The 23,966-nt window shown below is 40.0% G+C and overlaps 1 protein-coding gene across 3 annotated transcripts in view; it reads left to right on the forward strand.

Moving 5' to 3' along the window:
• Positions 1 to 23,966, forward strand: part of bach2b (BACH transcriptional regulator 2b) — a 105,547-nt gene that overhangs the window by 51,073 nt on the left and 30,508 nt on the right. For 2 of the 3 annotated variants that reach the window (XM_004564708.5, XM_004564709.5), the window contains one exon: positions 12,509 to 12,763. In XM_004564708.5, the coding sequence (XP_004564765.1) occupies positions 12,509 to 12,763 (255 nt within the window). Of the gene's footprint in view, positions 1 to 2,319; positions 2,663 to 12,508; positions 12,764 to 23,966 lie in introns of those variants that run through there. The other variant, XM_004564710.5, reaches the window with a different exon arrangement.

Here is a 23,966-nt window from a genome sequence, read left to right on the forward strand (position 1 = left end):
ACTAACCAAGAGTGGTGGTTTGCTGTCCAAGTCAAAATGAACCTCTTGTGTAGACATACTGAGAAAAAAGGAATCTCCTCTAACAACAGAGAAGCTGTGTGTAAGCGGTATTGTGGTAATTTTATTTGTGTGTGTGCACATGAAGGTGCTTGTGCACATGAAGGTGCGTGTGCACACGTGTGTTTGTGCGCATATGTTTTCAGGATAACATCACCTCCCAAATTAGCTCTCCCACACAAAACTGCAGAGGTCATCTAACCTGGTATGGCCAATCGCCGGGTGGGTGTGTGAATGTTATGCAGCCTCCCCCCACACTGACTTTACTGCAGGCAGAGAAAACTGACAGCAGTGGTTGTTCAGCAGATTTGTAGGGATCACCCCAATAACATAGAAGTAGGCGTGTCAAAGGCGAAGAAGTAAGCACAAGATAATAAGAATCTCCAGACTATTGTTCTGTCTGAAATGTCACTTTGAATTGTGGAAAATGGTTAGAAGACAGTCTGGGGTGTAATGTCTTCATGTGACACAAATATGACTTTTTCCAAACATATGGAGGCTAGCTGTGTTGGACCTTTTATTGTTTATATAAGTCTTGCTGTGCAATGAACTTAGTTTTACTTTCAATTTGGGTTTTGACTTCTGACAATTTTGAAAAAGAAGAAAAAAAGACAAACAGTTATTACAAAACTCAAAATTGAGGGCTTCCTGATTGATGTGCACAAGTCCAAAATCTCTGCAGCCTCCTAATGTGGACAATTCAGACCAGTTAGTCTTAACACCTCAGTTACATCACTGCAGTAATGTGCATCATATTTCTGTTGGCATAAAAACTAGTGACACAAGATCAGATCACTGGAATAAGCAGAATTGTCTTATGGAGCTGCTGGACATCAGAGCAGAGATGCTAAAGGATGGCCTTCATTTTTATTACCTGCTTTAAAGATTGCTTTTGAAACACAGCAATTTATTTCTGCAAGACCCTAAATGGACTGGACTGAAAGAAGTCAGAATTCTAATGCGTTTAATTAATGCTCTGGACAAGAATTTGGATGAATACAAAACCTGCAAAATGCATGTGAAACGAATGAACTGAGTGAATGGATGATCAACAGTTGAGTGGGGCCTACTCCCACGCTTACCTGTGGTCTTTTCTGAGTACTCAGAAATTGCAAAAGCAAGATGATGACACAAAGTAGATAATCAAGGAAGAATATGGTGTCCAGCTCCTTTTTAGCAATGTCGGACATTTCTTTGTGCTCACTGAGCAGGATATTAGTGATCAGTCACATGATTAACATGGTGTCTTTCATTTCTTCACCCCTCAGATCTCAGCTGGATATTTGCATTGTACCACTATAGTTTTGCACATTTTTTCCCGTGCTTAACATTTATAAAACATCACTTATGTGTATTCTTAAAGCTCGAGATGTCACACATGCGAGAGCAATGTGTGAAAAAATGTTTTTTCTCTGCTATCTCAGCATGCTTGTGCCCTCTAGCCCACTCACACATGTACACACGCCCACATACACATCCACATGCATCCAGCCATGGCTTTTGAAGGTTTTGACGTGGGCGAAGCATCTGTGTCAACTCTTTCCTGTGGGGAGACTTTCCACTTGCTTTTATTTCCATGAGGGTTTTGCGCATGAGTCTTTGTGAACCTGACAGTTGAATTTTTTCTCTTTGTGCACGCATAGAATTTATTGTATCATGTAGCCCGTCCACTTCTGTTCACTCTATCTGTTCTTCTGGGCTTATTTAGTAATACAGAACACAGGCTGGTTCTGGGCAATCACTTTTCCTGACAATCACTGGCATAATTTGTGCATCTGTTCCTTCTCAAAATGTATGTTGGAAAGCTCTGCACATGCTCTAATCCAATCTCTCACAGGCTGCTTTTCTTTTCTGCACTTTTTGGGTGTTTTATTCCATCATCAGTTACTTGCAAGCAGTCTGCAAACTTGTTCCCTTGTTGTTTTTCTCAATTACACAGGAAGAGGTTAAGACAAGCAGATTTTTTGGGTGCGCAGGTGTACCTTGTCATCGTCATAAGATGCAATATTCTTTCTAGATTTAGTGCATATACATATACATGCTCTGTGGCAACTGTTGTGCTTGTTGTGCAGTCGTCAGATTTAAGGATAAAGCTGTGCCTCTGGAAACCAAAGTGGGTCAGAGTCACACCAAAATACTTGGCAATTGCTCAAAACTAGAATTCTGAAATGTTGACAATAAAAGAAAAGATTAGACTTGGGATTAGGTTTGAGACGCAGCAGCTCTGCTTCAGACATTTGAGGCAGTAAGCTGAGTCTATAGATAACCCCAGCGCTGCTATCACATGTGCAGTGTGTTACCATATAAGACAGCAATATGACTCACCCCACTCACTGACCTACTATGTGGGAAGTCATGATTCATGCAAGCTGCATTTAAGCAGGCAGAGTCCAAAAATATTCTAGCATGCCATCACACAAACACATACACAACTGTCACACGCACACACACTTACGCATAGCTCACTTGCTCAGTCATACTCACCTCCCACAAACATTGATAGGCTCAGATTCTGTTGGTAACACACAGTGAGAGACTTGACAAAGTTGTCAGAGCAAAGAGTGGAATAACAAGATGACTGGATGTATGCTGATGCCTTTCTGAGGTAATGCCAACTGGCACCACTTTATTGTTATGAATATTATCTGTTTTTCTGTCTTTGTGTTGAATGAAAAGATGACAGAAGAAGTAAGTAAACTCTTATGCAGGTGTTTGGTTCAGTGAAAGTTGCTGTATTTTGGTGAAATGCAGCCATAACTCTGGATAATATTCTCTGTTGCTTTACACGACTTTGTTCAGCAGATTTTTCGAGACCAATTGTAGTGGAATACAACTATAAATAGCTTCTTGATTCTTATGTGATATAAAACCAAAATGTCACAGAGTATTTGAAGAAGAGTCTAGAATATGGTTAGAAAACATGTGGCTAACACTGTTAACCATCAGTTTAGATGCCTTTATGCAGCAGACAAATGTTTCAAGCTTTCACTCATAATATTTTCTCGATGTCGGTGCACTTTCTATTTAGATGCTGACCTTCTTATCAGATTCTTCTCATTGTCTTTGATGATTTCCATTCAGCTCGGGCTCCACATTATTGGCCTTTTAAAGGTCTGTTTTTTTCAGTGATGTGGCTAAGGTCACTGTCAGGACCTTTCCAAAACTGAGAGATAAGAGTCATGGTGTTAGTGAGGCTGTTTGCAGACTGATGCAGGTTTATGGTCTGTAGTCTATAATCAGTTTCAACAGCAAGAACACTTCAAGAGGACGCAGAGCTTGGGTTGGGATGAAGAGCTGTTGAGGACGTTTAATGGAAGGATACAAAGTAGGTTCATCCTCAGCCCAGAAAATGAAATCAGTAGTCTAGCAGATGTAGTCTAGTTCAGTGACTGAGTCGTTTGGTGCCACGGCGCAAGAGTTGATGATCGGGTGTGAAATTTATGGTTTTCGGGGTATTTATCGTTAACTCGGTTTCCCTGGGTCTTTTCCTGTGTTGTAGTTGTGTGTCTTATTTTGAAAGACATATTTACGTGTTACCATAGCGACCAGAGAGCATTTAGGGCAGAGATGAGGATTTTAATCTCAATGTTGTTGGCACATTTCAGGAGGACACTGCTAATAAAGTTACACAATTACACATTATTATTATTTTTGCAAAATACCACAGTTTTTGTCTTGGTTGTATCAATTCATTTCACAAACAACTTTTTGAAACATCTGAGGTGTGAGGAAGCAGGGCAAAGTGTCTTTCTTTCTGATTACGCTTCCACATACCTCAGCATTTGTATGCATCAGCAGAATGTCTCAGACATGGATGTCTTGCATATATTATCTCAGGATCGATATCAGCAGCCTAGTGACCTTATAAAAAGCCGTTCGCTTTATCAGTACCATGGAGAATGAAAAGCCTCAGGCATGGATGTTTGTGAACTTTCTGTGGTAAGAGTGGAAAGCCCCCAAAAAACAGTTTGGCAAGAATCTCAATTCATAGTCTTAATAGAAGCAATTCACTTCTGGGATGATTTTATGTTGGTGTTCAAATGAAAAATGCAGAGGATGTTCTGTTTAAAATCATCCATCTTTCTTGAAGGTGTGAAGAAAAATTGGATTTGCATTTAAATGCTCAGTTCCTTCCTGTGTTGCAGTTTGCTTGCAAAGCTATCAACCTTGTGATTTAACAGTGTTGGCTGAATACTGAGAGTGCAATTAAAAATGTTTAGACACTACTGTGAGTACATAAGATAGCATGTTTTGTCTGTGACACTAACAGCTCAAAGACGGAATGAGTAATTATAAATTTGTATTTTTTCTTGAACTATTTCTGGAATTTAATGTGTGTGAATGTGTGTGTGAATGGGTGGATGACTGGATCTGTAAAGCGCTTTGGGGTCCTTAGGGACTAGTAAAGCGCTATACAAATACAGGCCATTTACCATTTAATGGCATTCAACGGGTTATGCAACAGGCTTATGAGCCATAGAGGTCAGAGAGTTTTATCAATTCATAGATTAGCCCTACTGAAGTTAGAACATAAGTAACACAGATCATTGTGATCAAGGGAGCATGTTGAATATGTGTTTTAACTACTACACAAATTGCAGCCTTCAAGTCCGAGTTTTTGGATGGACAAGCACATTGTGATGTCACATAGGGGGAAGCTATCTGTCAAAGCCAAAATAAATTGGCCTCATGTGGCTCATATTGGAACTATAGTCTTTACCTAATCGTTCAATCCCAGAGATTTGGAATTTGTATGAAAGAGCACGGAGTTTCCTTTCTGGTGCACTTCTTCTTATCTTATTCTTATTACTCACTTTAAATGTTTATTTCAGGCACTTCCACACAGAAGTCCAGTTGGTCAGATGCGGAGTCTTTTATTTTAGATGATCAATTGCTCTCTCTAACCTCATCATGCGTACTTTTTCATCTATTCATCCATGACCACTTATTTACTTTCATCGCAGGTACACCCTGGACATCGCAGGGCAGACCTGCAACATACTTTGTTGTAGTGAGATCCTAATTAAGCCCCTTTGCTTTCATAAAAAGATTTAAATTGGAGGAAAATCTCAGCATTTCTGTGGGTTGTGAACAGCGAGATTGTGGCTCGATTTTTTTAATACATATAAACACCATCTTTTGGGTCATATCCGATTTGGACCTTGGGACCTACTATGTCAGCCGCTTGGTTATAGAGTTCCATGCCCTGCCTGCTACCATCTTGCACCCTGTTGTTATGTGCTAGATTGTCTCAGTAGCAGCCTCAGTCCAGCTTTGTCCAGTCATTGGTACGATTTTTCAATATCAGCCACTTCATCTATCTTCTGGTCATACATGCCATGCAGGGGCCTGTCCTTCTACGATGGTTCCTCTTCTTGCTTCTATTCATCACCCGGTTTGTGCTGTGTGAAGTATTCACTAAGCACATGATTGGTTGTGGCCGTCTTCCTGATGTATTCATTGATCTTTTATGTTTCATTCTGGGTAGTGGTTCTGATACTCACCAGCCCTTGGCAAGGGTCTTGGACTTGAGATGAAACCCACCAGGTGAGGAACTTTCTTGTCTTGATGTCAGTGGCTTTTACCGCCCTATTATCCCAGCAAGGTATCTGATGACTAGCAGGGCATAGGTGTTGTTCTTCCCATTCAGCATTGAATGATCAGCAAAATTGATGTATTGTTCACTCCTGGCTTGATGTCATCCATGTAGAGGAGGCAGTATCCATAGCCAGTCATGCTAATGATCTGGCCAAGGGGGTTCAGTAGGAAAAGAGCACTCCTTGATAAATCCTGCACTCGATGGTAACTTGTGCAACTGGCTTGAAGTTGGCCTCTAGGGTTGTTCTCCTTATCCCCATTTAATTCCCAATGAAGGCTCTTAGGGTTCTGTTGAGCTTGTATAGTTCGAAGTATTTCAGGATCCATGTGTGAAGTGTTGAAGTGGTTCAAGTGGTGCGCAGGTTGACCACTCTGGAGCTTGAAAGAGACTAGCCATCGGCCTTGGCCTGAAACTGAGACCCAAACCTAGCTTGTAGTGTTATCCTAGATCCACTCTAACTGCACCTGGTTGGCACTCCATTAATGTGACACCAAAACTAAAACAGATTCTAAAAGCTATATAAAATCTTATATAAAATTTTCCAATGATGATAATAGGACAAAACAGGACAAAAGGTTGGAAACGTTAAACATCTACAGTTTCAGTCAGATAGATCACGTTTGAAATATAATGTGTGTACAGCCTCCCTGCCCTTTACTTCAATTAACTATGATATAGATAGAAATTGAAGTATTTAAAAATCAGATAGATGGATGTGCTCTTCTAAGACAGTGAAACTCTATTGCTATGAGGGTAAAGAGAAGTAAACTGTTTCATTTAAGGAAGTGAAGCCTTTCTTAAAATAATAACAATAATAATCAGCATGTTGTATTCAACGACATTATATGTGGATGAGTGTTGCGAGTTCCAGGAGAACTGAATGCAATTTTAATTTGTACTTTACTCAGTATGACTATCTAATGACATAGTCATACTCTGGATTAGAAGCTTCTACTTACCTCAACATCATCATCACACTTCTTGCTGACATTTGCCACCTTGAACAGTTCCAGGGGCATCCGTCGCTTTGCCTAATTTGATAATTCCAATTAAAACTGTGTTTATCCTCAGTGTGATTACAGTCATCTGTCTCGAGTGCTCCCCACTAATTGTGTACAATGATACAGCTTTCATGTTAGTTTCCCTCTGAGTGTACTGCCTCAGTAGATAATGCTGTTAGACTGTAGTAGCAGCAGTTGAGACTAATCTTATTTATTACAAGATGCCACAGTGTGCAGACTCACATGGATTCAGACACAGTCATGTTGTTTACATCCTTGGTCACAATTTTTTATAAAAAGAAAGAAAACAACAACTCAATGCCTATTAGACATGATCTTCCTACACTAAGCTGTAGGGAAAGCCTTTCTACTATGCCTCCTTTCAGACTTGTAGCAGGTGTTAATGAACATGCCTGTGGGGCTGATTCCATATTCTTGACAATTGTTATGATAACTTTAAAGGTAAATTCCAGAGAGGTTTAATACTATAAAAATTGCCCATGCCTTCCTTGTACAGTTTTGGCACCATTACTGACTGAATTTGACATGTTTTTTATTCAATTCAATTCATTATAGTTTTATTTATATAACACCACATCACAACAACAGTCACCTTTACACAGTCACAATAGTCTTAAGCCTTTTTTGGGAAGATAAAGACTCTACAATCATACAGAGGAAACCTCAACAATCCCATTTTAGCTAGCACTTAGCGACAGTGGGAAAGAAAAACTGCCTTTTAACGGGAAGTAACCACCAGCAGAGCCAAGTTTAGGGAGGTTGCATCTGCTACAACCGTTTGGGGTTGATGGGAGAAGACGGGATAAACTGTGGAGGTGATTAAATGCAGACTGGTGTATAAACACATAGTGAGTTAAGGAACTTAACTATGTGCTTTATCAAAAAAGGATAAAGCACATAGAGCTTATGGTTAGGGCACCCTGCCTACTTTCAAGCCTAATGTTGAAAGTAGACAGGGTGTCTATTTCCCAAATTTAAACTGGGAGCTGGTTGCACAGAAGAAGGGCCTCAAAACTCAAGGCTCAGTCTCCCTAAGAACCCTAAGAACTACTAAGAACTACAAGTAAGCCAGCAGTCTGAGAGCAAATGACTGAATTTGGGTGATGTGGTAGAATGAGGTGTTTAATTAAGATAAGATGGGGCCTGTGAGAACGTGTGCGGTTTTAGATAGAAAGAAGGCAACAAATCAGAGATGCTTGATTCCCTTGTATATATAACTAGTGATAACTAGTGATCCTGAACCATGCACTAGTTATGCCTCAATAGGCTTAGGCTTCTCACGATGCAGAGCATTTCTTCTTCACTTACCTCTTTTCACTCTCTGTCTAAATATAGTAGTGGAGCAATTAATAAACTGGCCCTTCCTCCTATAGTTTGCCTTTTGTCCCATCTCTCTCTGCTCTCTCCTCTTTTCCCTTACTCCTAACCAGTTGTAGCAGATTACTGCCCCTCCCTGATCCTGATTCTGCTTTCTCTGGAGCTGTCGTCCTGCTAAAATAGAGATCTTACAATATAAAGTCACCTAGGTGACTGTTGTGTTGTTATGAACTGGCATTATATAATGAAATGTAATTGAAATAGGACTGAATTGAATGTTTTAAAACTAGGACTTAATGGATGATATTTCCCCATCTCCTTCATGGTTTGAGACTCAGCTAAAGAGGAAAGAGGCTAGTTTCACATGAAATGCTGGAGTGCACTGATATCATAGTGTTCTCTGGAACAGTATGTTTTTTATTATAGGAAAAAACATGCATCTGCCACTAGGGCTCAGTCTAATCATAACTTAGTCCGTCTCCTTCCTTCCACCCACACTGCATGTTAGCTAGTCTGCTGAGACACTGAGAGAAAGGGGAACACTTTATAGAGCACATTATAGCACACTGTCACACATTACAATTCCACCTTCTTAAATCCCCCAAACCAAAACCTGTCATGTGATACAATCAAGCTGAAGCTGACTCACACATTCTGCTGTTTTTCCCTTTTCACTTCACTGATTTTCTATGCAAATGTGATTTTTCTCTTCAGGGGCTAAACGTTACTCAACTTAGCTGTGTTTCTCCATAACAATCATGAGACCTACTGAACAGATTACAATTGATGTGTGTGACGGAGGAAAGAATGATGCAGGAAGCCTTAAACAGGCCTTAAAAACCTTTTGGCTGGTAGTATATTAGCAGAATAATCATTTGCTAATGTTAGAGAAGAATGCAGTAATACCAGTAATATTATAAAATAGATGTGACTGACACATTTAAGCTAAGTAGAAGGGAAGAAATCTTTTACATCCATCTGTGCATCTAATCAAACTTCTGCCACAAACTGCTATTTTGTGGTGTGTGTGTGTGTGTGTGTGTGTGTGTGTGTGTGTGTGTGTGTGTGTGTGTGTGTGTGTGTGTGTGCGCGCAGACACGTGTGTTATGCTGCATCATTGTGTTGTGTTATCATTGCATTTTCCTCCGACTGCAAGTGAATTGAATTCTAGGGTGCAAACATCACGTTCACATGGCCTTGAACCTTGCAGCTACATCTGAAAACATTATTCTTGGAAGACAGATCATGATCCTGCAAAACTAACTGAGAAGTGTTTAGTGAAAGTATCATAACTATATATCATTTGGACCAGACTAGACTGACATACTTCAACAACAAGAACAGCTGTCACATCTTACTGTGTGCTTTGACCACCCCAGTCAAATCATTATTACAACTCAGTCACAACAAAGGCCACAAACAACCTTAATGCAACGATTTCTTGCAAAGGCAGCTCACAGTTTTCACTTCCCTTATTTGTGGTGTATGCTCAGTATGCATTTGTTTGTATCAGATATTTCTAATAGACTTTAAAAAAGTATAGAATAGGTGATTGACAAGTATTTTGTCCTCAGATGTCTTGCACAAAAGACCAGAACCCCAGGCTGTGATTTCTCATTTTCAAACATGGTTTAAAGCAAAATCAGTTTCTTCATAAACCAGAGGTCAAAAACGGGTCATGCAGTTGCTAACTCATTTGTATAATTGCAATACTTCCTCCCTTTTATTTATGTCTTTATTTATGTTGTCAAATTCAACTGGCCAATTTATTGTTGGCTAGTTGGAGAAAGAAGAGGATGAAGATTGTAGTCCCAACTACATATCTGCAGAGGTATGGAGAAGACGGAAGTGAGCGGGGGTTTTGGAACAGATTGTATAGCACACTCTTGGAGAGTGAGAGGATGTTTTAGAAATGGTACTGTGTACTCGTACCAGTTTTCAAGATCCAGGGTGATATGGAGAGTTGTAGTAACTACAAAACAATACATTCATGAGCCATACCATGAAGCTGTGGGAAAGAGTTATGAAGTGAGGTGATGATATAGGCATAGGTATCGCTGTAGCTCAGGAGGTAGAGTAGGTCTCTTCTATGAATGGGTGAATGAGGCATGTTAGTAAAGTAAAGTGCTTTGAGTGCTCTACCAGAGTAGAAGCGTGCTACATTAGAACCAGTCCATTTACCATTTACCTTTATTGGTTTCAGGCCAAGAAAGAGCAAGCGATAGATATGATGGCTGCTTTGAGAATGTTAATGGAGAAAATAAATAAGGTTAGAAGGAGTTGTTTGTGGAATTCCTCTTCCAGAGAGCGTTTTCATTCAAAAAAACTGTAAGTCAATTAGAGTTTTTGTTGGTTTATAGGTTATTTGGTATTTTATGAGTAAGTCATAAAAGTGCTTTCTTGCTAGGTCTAGTAAAATTAGCTACACCTGCCCACACCTTTCCCACTTTCCGTGAGATAACCCAAAGAATGGGAAGATCCAACAGGCTCAGAAAACTGATTTGTGATTGAAGACAAAATCATTGTGAAGGTGCTCATCAGCAGATTTTTAATGTTACAGGATGCTAGTTGTGTTTTCTCCACTAGCGCTTTTTCTCTGCCAGAAAATGTCTTCATATGTAAAACTGTAAGGCACTTAGAGTTTCCTTCTGTGTTTACATGATTATTTGGCCATTTTAACAGTAGGAGTTTGTGTGTTTTCCCATATTTTATACGTATATGTTTTAAAAAAGAAGCAAAAAGTCCACTGAGCACCCTTTTCTGTAAAAACAGCCCTGTGGCACATTATCTGTCAGTCAAAAGCATCTCAGTGTATACAGCGTCCAGCACCATGCATTACTCTTTAATTAGTACAATTCCACATAGAGGCGTAAAGGCATTTCTCTCTGTAATCAGATTTTTTAGACATTTGTCTGATAGCTTTTCACCTTTCCTGCTTTTGTGTGTGTGTGTGAAGGAAGATACCTCTAGGTCTGTCGTCACTGGGGCGAGTGACCAGAATGGAACGTTTGACATGAAAACGTTTCCACAGGGGCACGTGCTGCGTGTGCATGTTCCCAGAGTTCAACTTCTTGTGGTCTGAATAGGAAATTAGGCGGACTTACTGCCATGACAGTCAGGCACAAAACCTCAAAGGCCATGCCCATTTGATGCTATTTACTTTTACACACCTAAGAATGCAACTGCGATAGGATAGGCCAAAAGACCCATTGTGGAAGACTCTGATTCTCTCTAGCTCTCCTATAGAGCTTTCCTAGTAACTGTCTTCCCTTATAACTATTCCCGTAAATCCAAGCGTGGATTACCAACCAGGCTCAGTGGATGACTGTCCTGTCCACTTTGCCTCCAGGTTATCTTTGTGTGAATACATTAGTGGTAGTTTGATTAAAGGCAACTAAAACTGTAAGGGTCAGACAGTCAATCCTGTCTTACTGTGTATCCTTGTGTTATTGCATGAAATCAGGACTTATCTACCCAGTCTGAGCAATGAAGACTGAAAGCACTGGGAAAGAACCAGGATTTTTATTTGAACTGTGTTAAGGTTCACTGATTTGTTTGTTATAGCATTTTATACTAATTAAGAACAATATTCTGCTAATGTTTTAATTTATTTTTTCTCTCCAAGGCGTATAAATTAAGGTTTTTTAACAGGAGCACCACCAGTAGTGGTAAATAAGAACACTGGACTGGGGGACAACAGACCTGCCCCAATAATGAGTTAACCAACTTTTTTTACTGGGTCGACTTGACCTGATCATTAGCATTACACTCTCACAAGCGAAAAGGTTTGGGGTTCAAACCTCTTGGACAGCAAGGCTTTTCTGTGTGGAGCTCTTCGCTGTGACTGTGTTGGTTTTCCTCCCCCGGTTACTGTATAGAATAAAGCACTGTGTGAATGTGCCTTGTAGTTAAAAGTGTGCAGTCAGTTAAACTAGAAAAGTAGTATTTTGGTGCCAGGTTATTGTGTTAAATAATCTTTAAAAGCTGATAATAAAACTGTCCCCATTTGCCATAGGAGCAGTTTGGTCGTACAAATATTAGAGGAATGTCTGTTATTCTACTTTTCTCAAGTTTTCTTGGAGTCCACCTGAAAGATGTACACTTAGTTGTGCAGTGTAATTTAAGTCAGTGTCTTCATAAAAAATAGGTGTGCATGTGGATGTCCACAAGAAGGGTAATTTCAAACACTCATAGACCTCAAAAGTAAATGCATCAAAGTGTACAGTGTGGTTTTGTTTCCTGGTTATTGACTGGATATGATTTTAATGTGACATGACAAGCAGTAATGTAGGGAATACCTGTGAATTTCAGGTGTATATGCATATTTTGTATTGAAACGTGCACAACAACAATCACTGGCTTTTAAATGTTGAACTAGGAGTGAGCACGTGAAACAGCAGTCAGTCATGAGGCTGGCTACAGCAGACCACTGGGGCTGATGTCAGCCCTGCGGTATGTGCCTGCCGGGCTTGGCTGTAAGCTGACCCCCCCTCTATTTTGCTTCTATTTCCAGGGCGTGAGCGGAATGTCCGTGGATGAGAAGTCTGAAGCCCCCATGTATGTGTATGAGTCAACAGTTCATTGTACCAATATCCTCCTCTGCCTCAACGACCAGCGGAAGCAGGATATCCTGTGTGATGTGACTGTCCTGGTGGAAGGCAAGGAATTCCGAGGACATCGGGCTGTGCTGGCTGCGTGCAGCGAGTATTTCCTCCAGGCGTTGGTGGGCCAGGCAGAGAATGGCTTGGTTGTTAGCCTTCCTGAAGAGGTAAGTGTATCTATCGTATTGTTTCCCCTGACAGGTTTTGGTTGCAAGGGTGCAAAGGGTGCTACGTTTTAGACAATGCAACAATAAAAACTCCTTGCTGGTGCAAATACAAAAACAATAGCAATAGCTTTTGCACACTTGCAGACAATCTTTGACTATGCCTTCTATCTACTCCCACCTCAAGCTAAAACACACAGCTCTTAACAACTCATGTGTTTTTATCACGTAAAAATCAACAAGGAAGGTTGCTGGTTTAGCTCAGTGCGTTGAGCAGCTGGCCTGGGTTCAAGTCCCGTCTCTCTGTCTCCCTCTGCTTTCCTGTCATCTCTTCACTGTCTCTGTCAATAAAGCTGATAAAAGACAAAATCTTACATGAGTACTACTGTGATGATTTTCTATGGTTATTATTCAAATATGGCTTATGCCTGCACAATAGATCCAAACAAGGAACAAAATATACAACATGGCTCATTAGGAATACCACTGTGTTTCATAGAGGGAGGGGTCATTTATGGCCAGGTGTGATTCTGTTTTCGTTCAGTAAACCATTCTTTGATCTTGATGATGTTGTAGTGTGTATATAGTGGATAATTATGCTTATCTAGATCACTTAGAGCTGCTTTGGAGTTCCCTCAGAACATGAGGAGGAAGCTGAAAGCTAAATAAATATGCTAAATAAATTCAAACAGGACCCTAGGGTGGGGGCAGGTTATCTACGTGTTTAAAACATATTGTAATATGTCACAGCAGCTATGTAATACATTATATATCATTTTTTTTGTGAACACGAATCTGTCCCAGGACCTCCCCACCCTTCCACATACATACATGGAAAACATCTAAATACTTTCTGTCACTCCGATGAATACATCAGGAGCAATTGCCCAAGGACACTTTGGCATGCAGACTGGAGCACCTAATTGAACCACCTGCCTTCTGAATAGTTGATGACCTTCTCTACCTTCTGAGCCACAGCCACCCCAAAGTAAGACTCAGTATGACATATGGACGTGGCTTGCATCTGGACGTGGCTTGCAACGTGGCTTGCAGATGTGCAAATGTGCGCTTAAGTAGCACATACTTTGTGAGAGTTGTTACCTATTGAGGAATCAGCTGATGCAGGCTTGCATCAAGATCAGATGAGCTAATCTCATCTTTGTGGCTTGGCTCAGCTGTTGTGCTCAAGAAAAATGCAACTTATTAGGGTCAGGAAACTTAAAGACACTTGAGGTCTGTGACCTTAACGTCTGAATTCAGGTCATTTCAATTGCAACACAAAGTATATGTTTGAAGTATTTGATTATCACAATGCAACATTTGCTATCGCACGTCTAGCACAGCCACGCTACAACAGCTAGCTAATCATACTGTTTCAAGATTTATCAACAAATGCAAACACAACAAGAAAGTTTACTGAACAAAAGCAAAAAACTTTAGGAAAGCAAAAAGAAAAAAAGGACTGAAGAAATATTCACATGGAAACCTGGAAAGTAAAAAAAAGGACACGACTGTATTGATGCAGATAATTACTAAAGGAAGCAAAACAAATGGTCATGCACAAAGAAAGTCACTCCAAAAATAAAACAGGAAGAATTTGACATAGGCAAACATTATTAGACCACAGAGAGAGATTCACATGAGACACAGGGTAAAACACTAGGAAACACAATGAAAATACTTCAAACCTGACTCCATGACAGAAACATGTAAAGAAGCTGCACATGTGGACAAATAGCAAAGTAAGGAATATGGAGATCTCTAGTGCAGTTCCAGGAAAAATTGATATTACTCTTTAAGATGTTGCATCTGGGTTTAAATACAGGAAAAAAACAAAGCATTATTTTATGCCATTTAAAGAAGGAAGTTATTATGACAGAGCAGAGGTCTGGGGAAGGTTTCTTTTATGTTTTGAGATAAAATCAGAAGTAGTCACTTGATTTGGATTCATCTTGGTCCCTCTCTCTAGGGGCTTGGCCAGCCCTTCGGGTTTCACAGTGGTACTATCAAATATCCCAGAATTTCACCTGAAATCCATCTGCTTCTGTTTTAATAATTTATTACTTCTCGGCCACATGTACTGATTTTCTCTTCAAGTAATTTGTTTGTTTTGCTTGTTTTTTTACTGTGTTCTGTTGCTGTAGAACATAGGCAACATAGATATTACTGCGTATTTTTATTTGTTCTCAAAATAACGTCAAAAACATTATTAAACATTCGTTTAGCTTAAATCACTAGAGATTATTAGCTAATTGTAACCTTCTGCTAGGACATCGCTATTTGCCAGCCAAGGAACTGATGTACATTATTATTTTAGTTTGTTAAAAAAAAATTCTCTTCCTTTTCTGATCAAATTGGGCTTCAGCATTTGTTTACAGTACAGCTCCAGATCCAGGTGACAGCAAGTCAAAATGATGTTACCTATGTCCAGCAGCAGCCTGCATTCAGCTATAAATTGATATGGATCAGTTAATGTCTTTTATTCACTGTAACATTTAACTTTTGGGTGATGCCACAAAAAACGGAGAGAGCAAAAGAAACAGGCGAGAGTGGACACGTAGTCAAAATCACCAGAAATGATAAAGCTTTGGCTTCTGTTTTACCCACAACGATTGTGCAATCCCCGCTTGCGCTTATAATAATTATTGTAAGATTATATTTTTGATATTTTCTAGTTTCTAGTTGAGTGATGAGGATGGAGAAGAAAGGACAGATTATACATGAAATAGAGAAGTCGGGTGGAAAAACAAAAGTTATTTTTCACAAAGTCGTTTTTTATGTATTTCGCAGATGCTTTGTGTGTTTTCCGGTAGCACACTTAAAACATGCCACTGGCCATTCTGAAGAGAACACATTGATATGAATGGGAGCGTTTTACAGGATTGACTGCAAACATGGCTGCCACTACATTGCTGTGATGGACTACAAATCTATTCTTCACTTGTGAAATTAGGGTACACAATGCTCTGTGCTGAGTCTGAGTTTGCATGAATTCAAAAGCGTGTTGTGCATGTTTCTCATCTTGTTGGGTTTGCCGCAAATAGTTAATTAACCTCTTTAAAGACTGCGTCTTTGCCTCGCATTTGATAACTAAAGGCTGCACCCTCGAAAGGCTGGATTAGATTTAAATGTCTGCTTATTCACTCTGAATTATTATTCTTAGACACTTAGGGATGGGTATTGATAAGATTTTCACCATTCCATTTTCGATTCTGTTTAACAATTCGATTCTTTATCGATTCTTTTTTTTAAAAAAAGGAGAGCACTAAGGTCGATTAGCTTAGAACTTTGTTTTATATCTTCTCTTTGAACAAGATAGAAATTTAGGAGCAACATGGCCTTACAAACCCAACAGTGAGATCTTAAGAGATCCACAGCCTACGGCTCTTCAATGGGGTGTCACAGGGTCCCCAGGAAAAAAATTGTTAATTTTAAAACAATAAAATAAATATTCTTCTGTAGCAATAACAAAGTATAACAAATTATTCTGTAGCAATTACACAAGAATATCCAGTAATGTCCCTGCCTACAATTAAACACATTCACTTACTGAAAATCGGGGGCATCTGCTGTGGCAAATGGGTGCAAGCCTTTTACCACAAACTTAGTCTCTGCTTGGTGACATTGATCTATCCTGGCCTGAAAGGAGACGCTACCGGTAGACTGCAGCGAGAACTGCCAGCATCTGAGCCAGACTCTGTCTCTCTCATCATGGTCACCTAAATGCACAGTAATGGCAGGTTTTGTAATAAGGCAGATCGCGCTAACATAATATGCACTGTTAGTTGATTATTTACCTGCGGCATTAACGGGAGAGGACGTGCAAACGTTACCGCTGCTGCTGGGTTGAGATTCACGAGTCCAGAGCAGAATTAAAAACACGACATTCATTTAAGGTCATCGCATGTTTTGTGAGCAAATGCTTTTGCATATTCGTAGTGTTTCCTCCCTTAAATGAAGTATCTACTTTGCAAGTATTGCCCTGAGTCGCCATGTTTCCTGCCAGGTAAATGACGCTCCGCAACGTGGTGACTTCATTTGGGTGACTGGAATCGATAAGGGAATCGTTTGCAAAAATGGCAAACAATTCCAAGGAATTGAAACAGTGGGAACCGGTTCTCAACAAGAACCGGGTTTCGATACCCATCCCTGTAGACACTACAATAGGTCATCCAGCTAAATAGGTTTGGTTTTGAAGGTACCATTGTCATGTTGATGACATCTGCAAACAGCCTAAGACATTAATATTAATTACAAGGCACTGCATGCATGACATTATGATTGGGAGCAGAGCCCCCGTAAAAGTTTGAACCTAGAATCACCCCTGCTATAGGATAAAGATTCAGGGAAAGGTGTACAAAGTGCTGATATTGCCAATTATCACCTGGCAGCTGCTGCTGGCACTGATGCTAGAGGCATGTAGCACTTTGAGGTGAGATCAGTGCCACCTTGGGTTCTGTGCTCATCAGGTTCAGCAACACTTCTCACTCTTCCTCACCTCAGATCTCACACTGTCGCTTTAAACAGAGCTACTTCAGAGCTCTTCAGCCAAACACATGATAAAAGCACCTTGCTGATGTATTGGTGTCACACATTCATATTCCTATAGACATGCGGTGCTGTGAAAACTGGGGCGCATCCCACTTGTGCTGCAGCTCCTCACTGGTGCTAGCGTGCATTAATAAAGTAATGCCTGCCAAATGACTTTGTTCCTGCACTTACTGTTTTTTTTATCTGCTTAACTCAAAGAAAGACTGCAGAGAACAGCTCACATGTGTTCAAATCAGCATCCCTGTAATTAAATGATTGCATGCTTGAATGATGTACCAGCTGCTTTGTGTTTCAGGTGTGACACAGAGTGTAGAAAGTAATATCTTTCAAATGCAGTCTTAAATGTGCCACAAAGAGTGAGTCTCACTGGGAATTTGTTCCTTTTTATTTCATTTGATAACGCATCGTATATTATTCACATTTAATCAACATGGCAGGACAACACATGAATATGAATAATCTTATATATATGAACATTAATTTGTTCTGGAGAATCTATGAATAAGGATATAAACATCAGACAATGTTATAGAATAAAGGTGATCCCCTCGCTGTAGGGTTTCAGGTTTTTCTTTTATTTGTCAACTTGTGAACTTGTGTATTTATAGTATTTTTGATATAAGACACACATTTGTAATGTAGAATGGTATACAATAAAAGATCAAAATGTCACTTGTCAGGTTTTTTTTTTTTAGTCTTTTCATCTTTTTTTTATTTTAACAGCTTTCTGTGGTTCTTCTTTAATATATCTCTCCAACACTGCAGCCATGATGTTCCTGTAATGTAACATCAGGGGTTTTTTGACGTTACATTACTGTTGTTTTACTTTCAGTGACTGAAATCTGCTGAGGCACCTCTGCCTCTAGTTTAAATGCCACATTTTCTCTGTCGCTGGAGTTGCTAGCTCAACCCTCACTGTCTGTGTCAGCTGTAAGCAGCAGCCTTTAGCTTAGCTGCATATGTTCAACACTTAACTGACACTCAGGTGTATGCAGTCAGGTGTTTCTTCAGCTATAGAAGTCCACCGCCAATGATAGGTGGAGTAGCCAGGTCTCTCATCTATAAATAATGTGACTGTGGGCTTGCACGGGTGACTCTAGTTTATCATAGGGATAAAAAAGCAGAAGCATGGTGGGCCCATAACCCAGAGGTCGATTGATGGAAACCATCCTCTGCTAGAATGGTAGAATCATTTCCTCTGGGATTAATGCAGTATTATAATTCTGGGGGGGAAATAGGTATTATTCAATTGCACATTTCCACCTATAGAGCACTAGAAAACAGGGCAATGGAGCCTATCCCGGCTACCTTTGGACTGTGGGAGGAAGCCGGGGTACCTGGACGGCACATGCAAACTCCCAAAGAACCACTGGCTAAAATCACATTATGCCACTTGAAATTTAAAATAAAAATAATGTGCAGTACATCATTACATTTTCATTTTCAATACTTAAACCTAACCAGCAAGTCAAGGTAAAATAAGGGGAGAGTAAAAACAAAACAAGCAGTATACCAAGTACATTACTGGTTCTGTCATTTTTGAGCCATGAATGAAATGAATTAGCAGCGTCTGTTTGCTTATAAATGTAGAAATTATAAATTTGCGTAGTTTAAATTTGACTCTGTCTGTGGCTGAGAGAGTTTTGGACGCATCAAAATTCATAGAATATTTCATCCTCTACTGTAGCCTATGGCAAGATGGCATTATAATTATGCCCCAGTATATGATCAGCTAGAAAATTACATTAATGTTTTGTTGTTACAGTATTTTCCCACCTCTAAGATGACACTTGTTCACCTGGTCCTTAAAAGCAACTTCTTGCAGCAATGCCAATAACTGACTGTCTTGGTATGAAAGCAAAGACAGATGTTTGGTGAAATCAGTGTTGTGTGACTTCTGGAACAGAAAAGCATTATGTTCCACTGTGATTTTGCTTCTTATGAATAAGACTACAAATAGCTCTTCAGTCATCTTTTTCCAAGCTTTACCAAGTAGTTGTTGTTGCCTACAGTTTGTTTGTTTTTTTAAATCACTTACAAGGCAAAATGTCTTGAGGTACTCCATCCACCAACTCAGCTTGATCAAGGACTCCATCTGCAAAATGCATCTGAAGGTGCCTCACACAGTCTGACCCCATACCAAGCACCGGCGCTGAACAATCACATATATAGCTTGTTAGACAGATGGTGGTAGTAAGAGCCCAGAGACAGACCCCTGCCTTCCTTAAAGATGGGGATTAGGAGATGAAGAGGCGGCTTTACGGGAATGAGCTTCAGTGGGAGTAGTGCTCACCCAACCCCCTCGATACAGCAGGGAGCCTCTATTTGGGCCCCGTTGTATTCAAATGCCACCAGAGGCATCAACACCCAGACAAATCAATCTAAGCTCGCCATTGTGCCACAGGTAGCCACTGCAGTATTGCCCTCGACAAGAAGTGTCACCATTCACAAATGTTCATCTTTTCAAACTGCTGCAACATCTCACTCTGTTTAATCTGTGAATCTCTGAGCTTTGGTAAATGGTAAAATGGCCTGTATTTGTATAGCGCTTTACTAGTCCCTAAGGACCCCAATGCGCTTTACACATTCAGTCATCCACCGATTCACACACACATTCACACACTGGTGATGGCAGCCACATTGTAGCCACCTGGGGCGCACTGACAGAGGCGAGGCTGCCGGACACTGGCTGCCCTCTGACCACCACCAGTAGGCAACGGGTGAAGTGTCTTGCCCAAGGACACAACGACCAAGACTGTCCTAGCCAGGGCTCGAACTGGCAACCTTCCCATTACAAGATGAACTGCCAACTCTTGAGCCACGATCGCAATTGGTATTGACATATCATTAAAATGCTGGTAAAAATCAACATGTATTCAACCCAGCTACGATAGCAGCAGGACAATGTGTCAAGTTAAAAAAATCAAGAGGTGCACAACCGGCAGAAGTAGTCAATATGCCAACAGCTTTTTCCTTTGTCCTTTGCCAGGCAGTACGGGACAAAGTGCTAGTGGTAGCAAAGAGTGATGACACCTATTGTTCAGGAGAATACTGCCTAACTGCATCGCAACACGCGCAAAGGGACTAAAGCTACACTGGCACTTTGGGCAATTTCTCTGCCAGGACGAGAAATGATATAGCAAAGACGTATCATTCCTAAGATGCTGTTTTGAGTGTGCCAGGGAGAGTAGAGGAGTATAATCCCCACGTTTATGGTCTTTGTTTTTAACCTCCATAACCAGGCATTCCATCAGTTTGGGCTAAGCAAGTATTCTATAGAAGCATAGTGAATAAACAACATTTGCTGAATGTCATGTTCCTAGCATTTTATTTCGGTTTTCTACATTTTTTTAGAAAACAACACTATAATCACAATCTTGCTGTGTCTTAAACAGTGGAGGTGAGGTCATGTCCTCCCAGTGTCTGGCCTGTACTGTAAGCTGTACTGGCAGCAGATTAGACATACACTATCTGATTTAATCCAGTGTCAGGGGAGGTATACTTCCCCACAGCTCAGCACCAGGAACGTCTGAGCTTCTGTTGCCACTGAGGATGACACTTTCCTTATGCTACCAGTTGTCTCAGAATTACAGAGATGCTGTACTCAGTATCTCTGAGCAGACTATCAGGGGAAGTGGGAAAACAAGACACAGCTGAACTAAATCTCATAATGTGACAAGGGGTAGTGAAACTAAAAGCAAGGTACAAGCATAGTTTTATTGTATTCGTTTATGCTGCAGCTTTGTGCTCCATCTCCATCTCAATTTCCCACTTCTCAGATTTATCTTATGTCATCTCAGCGTACAGTAAAGGGCCTGTTTCATTTCCATTAGGGCTTCTTACTGTTTGTTTGAGCACACAGAGAATAATGCCAGGTTCCTTCAAAAGCTACTGTCACCAATAGAGATGGAGTGTTTTTCTCTTTTGCAGGGGAAACACTCATTGTGATGCTATGCCATGTCCTCATTAACATGCATGACATGCAGGAATTCACTGGAGGACATTTGAATAAATTATAGGAAAGTAAGAGCAAGTGCAGGGTGAGGGCAGAAGGAGAGAGAGCCGGTGTACTATTGTTAGTTTATGAAAGGATATTTGGCAGGTTTCCTAAAGGTGCCATGTGAATTGTCCGTGTGTGTATGATTTGTCACTGCTTGTAATTTTCTGCCCTGTAATGTATGATCTATCCACTTCTGATGCAAAGCAGGGCTGTTACCCTAAAATGGGCCCAGTCTGTTGCACTGATTAATTTGTTTCTTTGTGTTAAGTTGTACACTTACCATGACTTTCAGCTGCTAGCAGCACCAGTGAGAAGGAAGCTCTCTTCCCTCCCCTACTGTTCTCCCTTTAACAGCTAGTTACCAATAGTAACAGTCTCTCTTTATCTCATTTCTTCTGTGCTAGTTCTATATACCTTCAGTATCTATTCCCTCCCTCCATCCATCCTTTGTTGCTCCTTTTACACATTCCTTCATTAAGTGGCTGTGCTGGTTGTAACAGTGGAGTAATCACATATGGTGCAGGGCACACATAAAGATGTGCTCCTGCAGGCAGCAGCTGCTGATACTAGCTGAAAATAGATTCCTAGTTCACTCAGCACTTTTCCTCCAGCAACTTTGCTGTTAATGCAGCAGGCCGGCCACTCAGCCTCACTTAGGCTGCCACTATCACAGCAGATGTGCAGAGTGTAAAGGTGCAGGACACAAGAGGCAGATTGTTCCAACAAAAAACTGGCCTTTTATTTGGCCAAAAGTGAAATCAATCCTGCCACATCCAGAGCAGACAGCAAGCACAAAAGTGGAGGTACACCAACATTTTAACAATACATCTATATAGCACTTTATTTTACTTTTTGAGGTTTGAGTAGGGTTCATGGTTTGTTTTTGTTGCCTTGAAGTTTTTACAAGTGTAATTATCTCACTGCAATGGCAGATAAGTTCTTATCCTACAGAATTGTGACTTTATGATAATAAATCTGTAAAGTAGCCTTATAATGCAGAAATTAACATACTGTCATCAAGATGATTTAAGATGCAACAAGAACGGAAGCAGTGTAAAAGACACACAGTCTGTCATTATTGAAGTTCATTATTGGATAAATACAGAAGTATGTTGTTTATTAATTGTGCTGTGCTTATTAGCAGATAGTCTAGTCAAAGCCCCTCCCTCCACCCCAATCTGTCACAGTTGAACGCACTCACACTTACTCTAGCAGAGGCACACTCACCATCACAGATACAGCATCAGCAGTTTGCTTTTAACAATGACTGATGTCAGTGATTGTGCTCAGAAGTCTGTTGAGCAGGAACCCACTTTAAGGCGCATTGCAGCAGAGGCATCTGGAGACTGGATAAACAGGGATAGCTTCCAGACGCAGTTGCATTGTACCCTGCAGGTACAGGATATATTCTTAAACTAAGGGTATATCCTGACTAATGTGTTCTTGTTTCTTAAAACTATTAAAACTATTACTACATCTACACCAACTGTTTACATTAATCCAGTGTTGAGGACCCTTGAAAGTTCTGTGACAACTCTGGGACTGTGCTGAAGTTTTGATAAGCAGACACCTTTTTTTTGAAAAGGATAAACCATCATCCATTACCTGTCTTAGAAGTCACCAGATAAACTAAAATATTATAGAATTCACACATCTTTTGTATATGTATCTTTCTTTTGATTGTACTTGTGCTTGTTCTCAGTACAGGCTTCCTCAGGTGGATGGAAAATACTCCAGGTGCTGCTTTAATGTGTTACTATACTGACTTTGTGACAGCTGGTCATGTATCTTTAAGAGCTGCAGAGCTGCCAAGTTAAATGATTGGTCCTAATTTTTACCATTGGGGCAGTGTTTTTTTTCTGCAAACTGTGATAATGTGCACATTTAAAAAAAAAAAAAAACTTTAAAAATAAATTATTGGTGTAACCTAAGTAATGGGTATTCATATTCTAAACACTTATATCTATCGATCATAAACAAGACTATTTGTAATCATGTCACAGCAACAGAGAAACTCAGTTAAACTAATTATGCAAGTCAAACTTGCAAAAGGCAGCTGAAAATTCTGGAGAAGAATGTTGAGCTTTTACAGTGTGAAGTCATTTAGTCGTAAGAGAGACTTGTTTTAATTAAGGAAGAGTGATCCATGAAAGATGAAATGTTATTGTTATAATAGTCAAAATGTAACTTCCATAAAATCCCAAATAAGGATTATCTTTTGGAAACCTGTAATAAACTTTAATTGAAAACATACACTGCATTAATATATTTAGTGATGAAATAAACATTTTACACTGTATTTCATTTCATTACAATCTTTTTTTAAATATAAAATTTAGTTATCAATCGCAAACCAGTAACAAGCAGTGCAGTATCTGGCTGCTCCAGTCTGCATGCTAAAGTATACTTGGGCAAGGTACTGAACCCCGAGTTGCTCCCCAATGGTTTTATCAGAGTATAAATGTAGATAGAAAGCAAATAGGTGTAGAAAAAAGCGCTTGTATAAATTGGTATGAATGGATTAATTGGGCATGTGGTCTGGTTAATGTGGTCTCAAGTAGAGTAGAGAAGTATGAGTATAAGAACCCATACATTTACCATAAACACAATGCAAAAATGACAAATGGCACCAAAATACAACAGGAAGCAAGAAGC

The sequence above is a fragment of the Maylandia zebra genome, linkage group LG15 (assembly GCF_041146795.1).
Source record: "Maylandia zebra isolate NMK-2024a linkage group LG15, Mzebra_GT3a, whole genome shotgun sequence".
Classification (NCBI taxonomy): domain Eukaryota; kingdom Metazoa; phylum Chordata; class Actinopteri; order Cichliformes; family Cichlidae; genus Maylandia; species Maylandia zebra.